This window comes from Hirundo rustica, chromosome W (assembly GCF_015227805.2).
Source record: "Hirundo rustica isolate bHirRus1 chromosome W, bHirRus1.pri.v3, whole genome shotgun sequence".
Classification (NCBI taxonomy): domain Eukaryota; kingdom Metazoa; phylum Chordata; class Aves; order Passeriformes; family Hirundinidae; genus Hirundo; species Hirundo rustica.
In genome coordinates this window covers 9468962-9481025 of record NC_053487.1, presented here as the reverse complement: position 1 = coordinate 9481025, position 12064 = coordinate 9468962, and the positions used below count along the sequence as shown (strand labels likewise).

At 47.3% G+C, this 12064-nt stretch overlaps 1 protein-coding gene across 1 annotated transcript; it reads right to left on the bottom strand.

The window, feature by feature from the left end:
- Nucleotides 1-3258: 3258 nt before the first annotated feature.
- On the bottom strand, nucleotides 3259-11818 carry CD40LG (CD40 ligand). The gene is made up of 6 exons (XM_040089160.1): nucleotides 11609-11818; nucleotides 9672-9809; nucleotides 6213-6255; nucleotides 5860-5916; nucleotides 5513-5575; nucleotides 3259-3629 (listed from the first exon to the last, which is right to left on the bottom strand). Exons 1-6 carry the CDS (start codon nucleotides 11762-11764, stop codon nucleotides 3259-3261), a joined length of 828 nt encoding a protein of 275 aa, XP_039945094.1. The 5' UTR covers nucleotides 11765-11818.
- Between the last annotated feature and the right edge of the window lie 246 nt (nucleotides 11819-12064).

The following is a 12064-nucleotide window of genomic DNA, read 5'->3' as shown; positions in this document are numbered from 1 at the left end:
GTACGGGAGTCATCTCCGAAAGGCGTGGCTGCCCTGAACAAGGCTCTTTGCTCTCTATTTATTCTCCAAGATGTTACATACAATACATATGCATAACCCCAGCACCTCCCATCCCTGCTGTGTATTAAAATGAAGCTATTAGTCCTTCGCACATGTGCAGTTCTTCTCTTGAATTGGGTCAGTGGTCTCAAATTGGGTCAGTGGTCTTAAAGGATGAAGTCAGGAGGGTCTTCATCAGGTCTCTGTGACCCTCTGGCACAATCCAAGGTCCCCTGCTTTGTGATTGATTGATACCAAGTCCAGGTGCTGGCCATTGTTCTTAGTGGTTTCAATTTGTTCTTATGACAGTTCACTTACTCCACTTTTTCTATAAACAAGCTCATAATATAACAGTTAGCTCTAGCTTGGGCATCTAATAATCATTAACCTACCATTTACTAATCTAACTTACATCTTGAGCAATATAAATTGGTTCTAACCCTTAGCTAAAATCTGAACTCTTTAAAATCACATTTCATAGGCAGGGGAGGTGACAGTTGGCATCTGCTGCCCTTGCTGCAAAATTTATGGACTTGTTTAATGACTATTTTTCTTCTCCTCTCTCTAATTGTTTTCCTCAACCATGCAATTTGCAGCTCCTGGATCCCTGCTCAGTCATTTCGGCTAGGGATCACAACCCAGCCCAAGGTCTCTGGCAGGTGCTCCTGGCCACTGAGGTTGGGGGCTGCAGGAGGCTTCAAAGTGTGCACTGATCAGTTTCTCCTTGCCTATAACAAGCAGGTTTTCCACTCCTGGAGGTTTTTGGCCATACACACGCTCCTCACAGCTCTCTTCTCCCCATCCACTTGCTCCAAGCTTCTCCCTGTCTCAGGCAATGCCAGTTTGCACCATCTTTGGTTTCTCCTGTAGCTTCCACCCACACTCCCACCATGACCAAGCACCTCCACCTCCCCTGTGGAGGTTTGTGGTTCTTCAGATAGCCCAGCACTGCCCCCAGGAGCCCAGCCCACAGGGCTGGCTGCATTTCAGCAGAAGCAGGGATGTGGTTAGACCCACACCACCGTGGGGCACCATGGGAGGCAGCAGCTGCCCAGCCCCACATGCAGCATGGGCAGCATCCATCCCTCTGCTCCAAAGCAGAGACATCCCTGCAGGCTCCATGACCTTAGGACAGGCAGGAATAATCCTCTTTCAGTTAGGTGTCCTAAATCTTGTTAAAACTAGTCCCCACCCCTGTTTCACAGCTGTGCTGGGGGCTTCAGCCTTGGTGTCTCACTGCCCTCCCAGGACAGGGACTCTCTGCTTCCTTCTCCTGCCAAAATGTCCCTAGTGCTGCCTGGCCCTGGCACCTCAACATGCCTCAAGGAGCATGGTGGAATGGCTGCCCCTGGAGGCTTCTGGGACTGGTTGTCCCCAGTATGATCCCCAGTGCCACCCCACTGTCCTCTTGGTCCCCAGATCCCAAGCAGGACCCTCTGTGAAATCTCAGCCTGGGGCTGGGAGTGGTGAGTGGTGTTCAAAACATACAGAGCCACCTATGTCTTAATTCATAAATTGTATTAATTGTGGGGTGATCAGTGGAAGAAATCCCACACTGTGGAAAGGGGAACCACGAACACTGAATTATGCTGCAAAACACAGCTACAGACATGCACAGTCCTCTGGCACTCAGTCTCTCTGGTTACAAATATAAGATGGGTTTAGTTAAATAAATAGTCTTTATACAAGATGTCAGACAAGAGTGGTCCATCCCCTAAAAAAGTTAGGCAGTCTTGGAGAACAGCCAAAAAATACTTACTAAATTATAATGAAACCAGACAGTCCCTGAGCTCTACTGACTTTGGAGGGGGCTGTGCTGGGCACCCAGCTCTGCTGTGAGCTGTGCAAAGAATGCCCCTTCTGTCCCACCAGTGGTGGCATTTGGGCACTGTGTTAGGACTAGACCTGCAGCCTCCAGCACAACAAAGCCTAAAGACTGCCAAAATCTGAAATCTCTTCCATTTGCAAACCTGTTGGCATCCAGGATTATTTCCAAACTGACACTCTGTGTGACCTGTATAACCAAAACCCCAGGCTTGTCACATGTCATCTTCAAATGTTTTTTAAAATGCTGCATCAGTGTCCTTGTGCCCTGATCACTTTCCCTGCAGACCAAGCTGGAGAATAGGGTTGAGAAGACCCTAGTGTGCAGTGTCACCCAGGTACCGCCTGCCCAAGAGGGATCCTGCCCACCTGCACAGTCCTGCTCTCCTGGAGCTCCAGGAAAAGTGCCACTGTGGACATGTCCTCACTGAGGAGAGCCAGAAGATGCTCTGCACATGCACCTTGGCAGGAAGAAGCAGGTGGTCCTGCCACCCTTGTGCTTTCCTGGTCCTCCTCCTTGGGTAGGAGGGGTCTCAGGAGAAGATGCAGCTCCAATTTTGATGGTGGTGCCCAGTGCTCCTTCCACAGGGGAGTGAAACTGTCCACAGACAAAGGTTCCTCTGTCTGCAGAGGTAGGAGGACAGTCTGGTGAACAGATTCAGGTCACCAAGAGCAGACCACCACTAGTGCCCTACCTTCTCTCTGCCTTAAAATCTGCAGTCCTCCCTCAGCCACCACTCACCCCTCTGGTGCAGAGCAACTGTCACCAAGTATGAACCCAGCCAAGGCAGTGGCACTCTGAGGAAGTTGGTTGATTTTCACAGACAGGCATGGATGGGAAAAAGGGGGTTCAGATACAGCAGACAGTTGGGGTGGCAACACTACCTCACCAGCAGCTACTATGTAAAGAGACAGTGCTGGGCTTACTGATTCCTTTCGAGATGTTCCTAAGCCTTTTTATGTTTTTCCATTGATGTTTGTAAGCAGATTGATGCTGGAGATATGTATGAACCCAGCTTGGCTGAAGTGCCCTGAGCCATCCTACATTCCTAGGAAAGAAACACTGATGGTAGTTTGGTAAACAAAGCTCTTGTGACATAACAGAAACATCGACCCTGCCAGGAATGTGGGATGTGGTGGACCTAGACACACAACACCAGCATGTACCAAATCACTGGCTGCAAAAGAAAAAAATCTGAGAGCAAACAATAACAGCTTCAAACTTTGTTCCATTTGTGTTCTCAGGGCCCCTTGGCCCTCATTAATAAATAACAAAATATACAAATTAAGAAACAAGAAAAAGAGAGAGGCAGAGGAACATAAATAAGGGGAAAAGGGAAAGGCACTTTGCTCAAGAAAGTTGGGCTGGATTCCCAGCTCAGGACAGGGCTTTCCTCACTGCAGCTTGAAGATGCCAAAGTAGGTGCTGCCGTGGCTATACTTCACTTTTGTGGAGTCTGTCACATTGACAAAAACCATGTCATCTTCCTGGAGGTTGAAGATACCCCCCACACGGATGGACTGGAGTTCACAGAGGGACTTCAAGGTGCTCTGTGTCTTTTGCCCTTTCAGCAAGAGCCGGTCCTCTTCCTTGGGGATATGCAAATAAATATAGAGGGTGAAGGGTGCCAAAGACACTTCCCTGGTGCAGAAGCTGACTTGGGAGTAGATGTAGTAGAGCCCTGTTTCCTCCACCTTCAGTTTCCCCTCCTTGTTGGATATCAAGCTGTTCGTGGGGCCGTACATGGTCTCCTTCCACTCCAGCACTGTAGGGAGAGAGCATGGCAGGTGAGCTCAGAGAAGGAGACTTCCAGTTTGGCAGGCTGATTTGGGGGGACACCCACAGACATCTGGCCTCAAAGCCTCTGTCTGTCTGCGGGGTGCACTTAGTGGGGTACCCAGCCCAGGACACCATCCCCAGTCCAGGGGAGCAGGCACCCTTCCCCAAGGCTAGAGCAGGCTTAACCCATGTTGCTGATCTCTGGCTTTGTCAGCCTTGACTCTATGTGAGTGGAGGAACATTTAGCTTCCTTCATCCAGCCAAGTGGAAATGCTTAAGGAGGAGGATTGCCTGTGTTTACCACAACAGACCAAACACTGTGTCACTTCCATTTGCTGCCTCCATGGACTTCAGTGGGACACCCTCCAAGCCCTCAGAGCACTACCAAAATATGCTGCAACTCTGCTCTTCAGAGCCTCCCATCCCAGTTTTTCCCAGTTGGGGGCTGCCTTTCCTCCAGAGTCCTTCATCCTCTCAGCCTCTGGAGATGGTGAGACTTTACCAAGGAAGAAAAAATAACATTGCACAGTTGTTATCCCTGCCTGGGTGCAGAGCTGCAAGGGCTTAGCACAGTGAGTGCTGCTTCCCATTGCCAGTACTATGGCCCATGCAGATCAGGTGCTGCCATGGATTTTGGGACACTTTTGGTGCCATCAGAGTAGCTCATGTAGTTGGTGCAGATAAGCCTATACAGAGACCTGAAAGCCATGGCTGTAGGGGCTGAGCTCACCTATGATCTCTGAAATTTGGACCTATGCCTTCCCCAGCCTACAGAGACACCTAGAAGAGCAGCCAGGGAGAGCAACTTGGCTCCAAGGGGAATAATGGGTTCAACTGCTCCAGCCCAGAGACAGTGTGCCATGGGTAGTCCTAGGGGAGCCATGCAGCCCACAGGGACGTTTCCCCACATAGAGTTGAGCTTCAGGCAACTGCTGTTCTCTGGACCCTGCTTTATAGGCTCAACAAATGCTTGAGCAGGGAGTTTTAAAATACAGTGAGTTTCTCACTTCTTTGATCTTATCTAACACTAAGCTTTCCACAGGTAGACTGAGCTCTGGGTGAAATGCTGCGTCAGAGATGGAAAGAGCAGTTGCTGATTACTGTCAGTTACTCCAGAATTAATTCAGAAGTGCTTAGATTGTGAAATCCTTGCCAGATGGAGTGACTGACCTTGCAAGCTCATATTCACTTTGGTAATCCTTGCTGTTGTGGGAAGTCCCTCAGCTAAGGCTACGCCGGGGGACAGAGCAGTGAGAGCAGCCACGGTCGATACAGTGGGATGCAGAAATACAAAAAGACTCAGGTATATCTCTCAAACCTAATGTGGCCATGGCTGTGAATAATTGCAACTTGACTAAATCAGTTTGGAGCTCTACGTTGCAACTGTAAAGTCCTCAGCCAGCCCATATTGCTACCAGAACCACTATGGGTGAGAAGAGGATTAAATCAGCAGATGCAAATGTGAGCAGAGCCCTCCTGCAGCAGCCATCCCAGCAAGAGATGGCCAGAAGAGCAAAAAGATCCATTTTAAAAACAAAAGAAATGTGGGAGGTTGTTTTCCTTAAATACGAAGAAAAAAGTTTTCCACTCATAAAAAAACCTGGAAAGATTAAGCCCTTTTGGTGTATTTCTAGGAAAGCACACATAGGGCTACTGAGGTCAGTTGTAATGTGTGAACCCCACATGGCACAGGTGCACGTGGTGATGTGACCACTGGGAGGTTTGTTATGTTCTGGGGACACACTTTTGTGCTGGAGTTGTTCTGTCCCTGTCCCTGCCCTAAGAGAGCCACAGGGCAGGACTAGGAATGCACACTGCTGCATCCCTCTGGCTCCCTGGTCGAGGTAGGACCAAGTGAGTCTGTCTTACCTGAGCCTGCCTTGTTGCTCTGCTGACCTGCCAGGTGAACTGCAACTGGCTCCCTCTTCTCTGCTGCAATTTAGAAAGGCCAGTGTTATTGATGCCGTAGCACCCACTGTTTCCCCAGTGCTCCTCTGCAGGGACTGCAGTACTTCCCACCCTTAATGTTTCTCTACAGGCCAAGACATCATTTCCAGATTCCACCCCCAACCCTGAGTGAGGCAGGACGTGGCCTCCACTCAGCAAAGACCTGCAGGTGCCTCTGAGATGAAGCCTCTGAGGGATTAAAGCTTGCAGAGGAGATGGTGCCACCTTGCCTACCATTGGAACAGGACCTGAATGTGCCCACACCTCACCTGCCACAGATGTCTCATTCTTGTGCGTCAAATGGGGATGATCATGGTACTCAGGACCTGCAATGTAAAAAGGCCGCAGATTTAATTTTGGGTTCAATTTCAACTTCAGACTGTCTACTCTGGCACCCAGAACCACCCACCCTGGGGAGACAGCCATGCCCAGTGTTCCCCTCTGCCAGCCCACACCAAGCTCAGTCCTACCCACATGGGGATGCTCCAAACTCCAACCCATCCCCTGCCTCCACACCATGCCCTGAGAAACTCCTGGGCTGTTGAAGGAAACCCCTTCCCAGGCCAAGGAACTCCTCCTGCCCCAACAGCCATGAGTGCACTGGTTATACCATGAGACTCACCTCTCTGCATTTCAAACTTGGGCTGCTCCTTGAGGGGTCTGTCCTGTTACAACAGCAAAAATATATGGATTTTTTCAAAATCAGTGATTTTGAAAGCTTCTATGTAAAAGATGCTCTGGTCACTGCTGGGGTTGGTGTTATTTGGCTACAACAGCCTTGTCAGCTCTTGACAGAGGATACCCAAAACCAGAGAGCCCCTCTTGTACCTTCCCCAGCTTTACACATGACCATGGGCTGTTTGCAGCAGGGAGTTTGTAGGGTTTATGGTCTTAGGTTTTATACAATTAAAATGTCATGGGTTGGCACAGTTTGGTTTTTAGTTGGGGAGGAATGTGGAGTTACGACCTGTTACGACCTTGGAATTGTTTTGGAAAGGACAGGGACCTATTGGAGGCTTGTTTTGGATATTGACATCTGCTTAGACCACTGAGAATGTTGAATGTGACTTTGAAAAGTACCCATATTGTGATATATGTCCTAAAGTTAATTCGTGTTAAGCAATATGATATGTAATTGATTCACTGTAAAATAGAATAATATACCATGTAAAATTGATCTACTGTAAGTTTAGTTTAAGATCATTAAACCTAAAGGTGTGTATAGGGTTAACTGAGACTAAAACTGCATGGGGGGGACATGAAGAATTCCTGCCGGGAAGGCACAAAAGGACGGAAAAGGGAGATGGGTGCCCTGACGACCGAATAATTAAATCAGATCGATATCTTATCTGTTCCGGCCCAATGTTAACATTTCCAAACCTTCTCCGGACACGGCAATCATGACATTGTTCTGCTTTGAGAATCCATTCAACAGACCCCGGACATGATCATGAATATCTAATCAAGGTGCCGCGAAGCAAGAGTCTTACAGTCTCAGCCCGCTCTCAGCGAAAGACTGTATAAAAACCAGCGGTATTGGGCCCAATTTGTGAAGAGAGGGGGTAACAGGCTGACAGTCAGTTACCGCGTTCACCCAGTGCCGAAATCCCGGGATTCGACGCTGTCCCTTTTAATTGTGGCTACCTGAGATTGTGTTTAAGTCTCAAAATAAAATTCTAAATTTTGATTTACTGAATTTGGCTTGGAAAATTTATTACACATATAAATCCTGATTTTGTTCAAGCCAGGCTTTTTCCTTTCAGCCAGAGAGAAAGGTAACATCACACGGCAGCCAGGGGTCAGCCAGGCCCCGCCACCCTGGCCAGGTGGGCGGGGCCAGAGCTTACCTGGGCCCAGAGGAGCTGCCCTGGCTGGGCCGTGCCTCTGGGCCCCATCTTCTGCCAGCAAGGGAGGCTGGGAAGGCCCACTGGCCGGGCCCCTGATACCAGCTACAGTCCTGGCTGGGCTGGGGCCCACCACGATTTAAACTGAGGGGTGGGCAAAAAAGGTATTTATGATCCTGCCTGTTTTTTTTTTTTTTTTGATTCCAGACTGCCCGGGTGCTCTGATCTCTGATCTCTTGGTGGGAGTTCTCCCCCTCCACCAGCACAGCCTTGAAAATCTAACACTGTGAGCTGCAGCAAGAGAGAGAAAGGGACTCTAGGCAGATTTAACCGTTTCCTGGCAAAATGAAGCTTCCAAGGCCTAACCCTTCCCTGAGAGAGAGAAGAAAGAGAGAGTAGACGTAGAAGACACCGCATGAAGTCAGTGTAGCAAGAGTGAAAGAACTGATAAAGATTATTGGAAGGAGGGATTGAGGATATGGACATTTTTAACTGGACTTCTCTGGTGTAAACTATGGAGAAATGGATTATTTCTTGTAATATCTTAATGTTATTTGGGGGAATGCTGGTTCTAGTCAAAAGTTGGGGATTGATATGATTGAGATTTAAGGGAGAATTTTGAATAGAGTAAGCCCCTCACTCCTGGGGTAAAAGGAGGTCTCGGTCTTTGAGACAAAGATGATTTTAGAAAGAGATTTGAGGCCCTCAGCTCCTGGGGTAAAAGAAGGTCTCTATTTCTTTTGAGATGGAGACGATTTTAGAGATAGAAGAAGAAAATCCTTGTTTTGTACTAGAAGAAGCATTCTTAAACAGTACCCCAAATACACTGAGAGGCCCATGAGCAGCCAGGGGAAAGGCTGCTAATGGGTGGGACTGCACAATCTGCAAAAATTCCGGGCAGTTGCAGATTTGTGACATTGGGAGCCACTAGACTGTTTTAGTCTTGTGGCAAGTGTCTCCATGGGACTCTAGAGAGACTCCTCTCCCAAAGTGATGAAAGATTATGTTTAAATGGTGAAACTGACTGAAAATCACAGGTTGTGTCTCTCTATGTTGTTTGTAAGAAAGTTAACAGTTTGTAAGGGGAGGGAGGAGTGTTTTGAAGTGTCATTTTTTTTTTTTACCTTTTTTCTTTTCCATTCTTTTAGTGTGTGTTAATAAAACTATTTGTTTATTTTTAAGCTTGAGCCTGCTTTGCTTCTCCTAATCCTTATCCACAGGGAAAAAAAAGTAAACACTGAGACCACTACACTAAATTTGGTAAACAGAATTCAGTGAACATGAAATCACTACAGTAAAGTTCATTGAAAACAATAAGATAAACAAACAAGAAAAATCTCCTTTTCATGTGGGAGAGCCATGCTGCAAGTGCTGTCAATGCACATCCCTGCCATTGGGGTTTTCAGGACTGCTGAGCATGGCCTACCTCAGACATAATTTTTGGTGCTCTGTTGGGTACTGTTACAAACCTGAAGGTTTAGCTGAGGCATTTGTTGTCATCAGGCAGTGACAATGAGGAAGAAATGTTCCTCTCCTGTCTACTCTGGACAGCACAGCCACTCCTAAACAGTGAATTCAGGGCTGAGCAGGATGAGAGCACCTCATCCCTGGCTGGGTATCCCTCAACCACTCCAGGAGGATGTTGCAATGCAAATTGGCTCTTCTGCATCCAAACGTGTGGAGCCACTGCTCCAACTAGAGATGCCATCCCTGAGTCCATGGGGTGGCAATTTGCACAGCACCCTCATGCTCCTCCTCACTGGTTGGCAGGAGCTCTGTTTCCTGGCCCAAGCCTTGCACTGTCATTGACACCTGGGCAAAGTAGGCAGGAAAGTGTTCCCAGTGGCAGGTGGCCACAAGCATCCTCACAGCCACCCAGCACAGGACTGGAGCAAGGTGCCAGACAGCAGAAAATATATTATTTTCAGACTGGAATCAGGGAGCAGAACCAAGGTGGCTGCAGTTCCATCCCACCCACCACAAGCCCCAAACATACCATGGCATGTTGCAGCTGGATGTGCTCTGATCAAGAGCATTTTAGGGAAAAAAATCAATGCAATTTTTCAATGGTATTAATATAGTGTAAAAAGAATACAGTATAAAAAAGGGCATGTGCTACACAGCCCTAAAGTAAAGGGCACCCATGGTTAGATAAAAACCTTGAGGTGAAGCTCTGTGTGTGACTGGGAGCCCCTCTCCCCTTTCAGTGGGATCTTTATCCACTCAACACCATGTACCTTGCACTGGATATTCTGGAAGCCCTTTATAATCTTTTCACAGTCCAATAATGTTGACTTCTGACCTTCTGCTGTCTGACACTTCTGTACTTTCTTCAGGAAGATGTAATCTTCATTTAAGCTAAACACCTCTTCCATCTGCCAACGGGAGAGAAGGGAGTGTCAATGGGATGTTAGTAGGAAACCTGCAACAGCTGGCAGCAGAGCCATGCTGCATTCCTGCCAGCAATAAATCCAGCCTGGGAAGCTCAGGGTCGGATGTTCAGCACTGGGATGAGGTGGGCAGACAAACTGTGGGCAGCAAGAGCTCCCACCAGACACCCAGCACAGCATCTGTGCCCTCATCCACTGGGAATTGAACCCATGGAGCTCACCCTGACTGACAATGCTAGGTGAGAGGAAGATTGCTCAGGATCTATTTTCTATCACCTTGATAATTCATTTAAATGTCCATCTCTGACTTTTCCTAAAAGCATGGAAATCCCAATGGGTGGTTCAGCTCCTTCCCCAATGGCCCCAGCAGGCAGCTGGGATGCTCACTCAGCCCCTCACTGCTCTGTTCACACAGAGGGGCTTTAAGTTTTTCCTGCTTGCTTATTGACTGAAAGCATTGCCAGAAAAACAAAACAACATGTGGGTTGGGGCTGAATTGTGCCAAGATCTTCAGATAAAAAAACTAAATCAGAAAGCCAATAAGAAAATAATTAAATGCATCCAAATACTGATTTTTAAATTTACACTTGTTTGGTTTTTTGTTGGTTTTTTTTTTGTTCCTTGCAAAAAACCTAACATTCAGTTAAATGGTAACGAGAAAGTGCAGCTGGACATAAGAACACAGCCAGGCAGAGAGCTCAGCACAGGCAGCACTAGGATGTGGAGGGTCAGATTTGAAGCCCTGCCACAAGCTCTGAAGGCAACTGAAATCTTCTTGCCACCTGTGACTGCATTTCAGCTGCCTGTCATCCTTGGCCATGTCCCCCTACAGTCACATTTCCCTCTGCCAAAGACCTTCTACACACTCCTACAGGACAGCCTGCAACCTCCATGCAGTGAAGTCCCCTTCCAGCCCTCTGACATTAAAGCCCTCCTAGGTCAACACTGCTCTCCACCCTTGTAGATCAGAAACCACACACTTAAATTTCAATTTAAGTTGAAATGACACATGTAAAAAATCAGTAACATCCACCGTATCAGTGTATCTGGTAAGAATAATGCATTCTGGATTTTGGGTACATATTTCTTTAGCTGGCAGTTGTTTCTGGCTTGAAGGAAAGTAGCTTTAGATTGGTGATTTTAGGCATCATGCAGTGCAGCTGCAGCCATACCAACTTCAAAAACAGCTTTCCAGACTTTAACTTTTTGGTAAATATTGTCCCAAGTATGGGACAGGATCACTGGTACCATGTACCTTCAAAAACTGAGGAAGTACTAAGGTCTGGTCTTCTCTTCCCTAAACTGAAAGACAGCATCTGAAGGGAGATGTTGGTAAAATCACTGAAACGCTAAAAGAAAATTTCATTTCTGGACCTTTAATCCTCTCAGTTAGTATCAAAGTGCTAATAAGTGCTACAAAATCAGAAAAACTACCACCAAGCTTAAAATAGCCACTTGCATGTCTAAACCACACCCTCTTGTCCACAGACTAGCCATCAGCTGCCAGGTTTACTCTTAATGTCTCTTCTTGATTGGTCATTCGCTTTTTGTTAGCAAAGGGAACAGGACTCTTCTCCCACATACATCTCTGTGGCAAATTAAAGCAGAAATGAGAACATGGGTGTGATAAATAATACTGCTACCTCCATCCAGTGGTCAGCACCATCTAGATTTCCTACAATTTTCCACCATGTTCATCCTCTTGGTGAGCAGATCTCACCAGAACTGGTCAAACCATGCCAGCAATCCAGCAGAGACAGAGACAACCTTCTCTCTCCACTTACCTTATCCATCTTCATGTGAAGATACAAACAGAAGAGCACAGTCCCAATGGTCTGCGCTACAATAAATACAGTGAGGAAGCCCATGAACATTTTCATGATGCCAGGAGATGTGCTGCTGATGGGACGGGGTGCCTCAGGGCCATAGGGTTCATTCATCCTCCATGCACGTTGCTGGGGCTCCTCCAAATGTGCTGCTTGCAAGTAGCATGAGAACTGTTGTGCGAGTGCCTGCTGCTCAGGGGATACAGGGTACAGCAACCTACACTTCCTGGAAAAAGCTTTTCGTAGTGGGTAGGTTTGTTCACTACCATCTCCCACAACAACAGCAACAAAGTTGCTTAGACTTTCTTCTCTGTTGCACTTCCATGCTTTTTCTTACTGTTCTACCAGAGAGAGGTTCTTATTTTGTATATTCATACTTGCCCTTGAATAACTCCAAAATATTCCCTGGTGGGT

Bases quoted from the DNA above. Each gene is read 5' to 3' on its own strand.
- CD40LG (XM_040089160.1), bottom strand. From the start codon at position 11,764: ATGAATGAACCCTATGGCCCTGAGGCACCCCGTCCCATCAGCAGCACA. The intron at 6,256-9,671 runs GTACATGGTGTT...CTGTTGTAACAG, and splicing joins TCCAGAATATCCAGTGCAAG to GACAGACCCCTCAAGGAGCA. The intron at 5,576-5,859 runs GTGAGGTGTGGG...TCTAAATTGCAG, and splicing joins GAATGAGACATCTGTGGCAG to CAGAGAAGAGGGAGCCAGTT.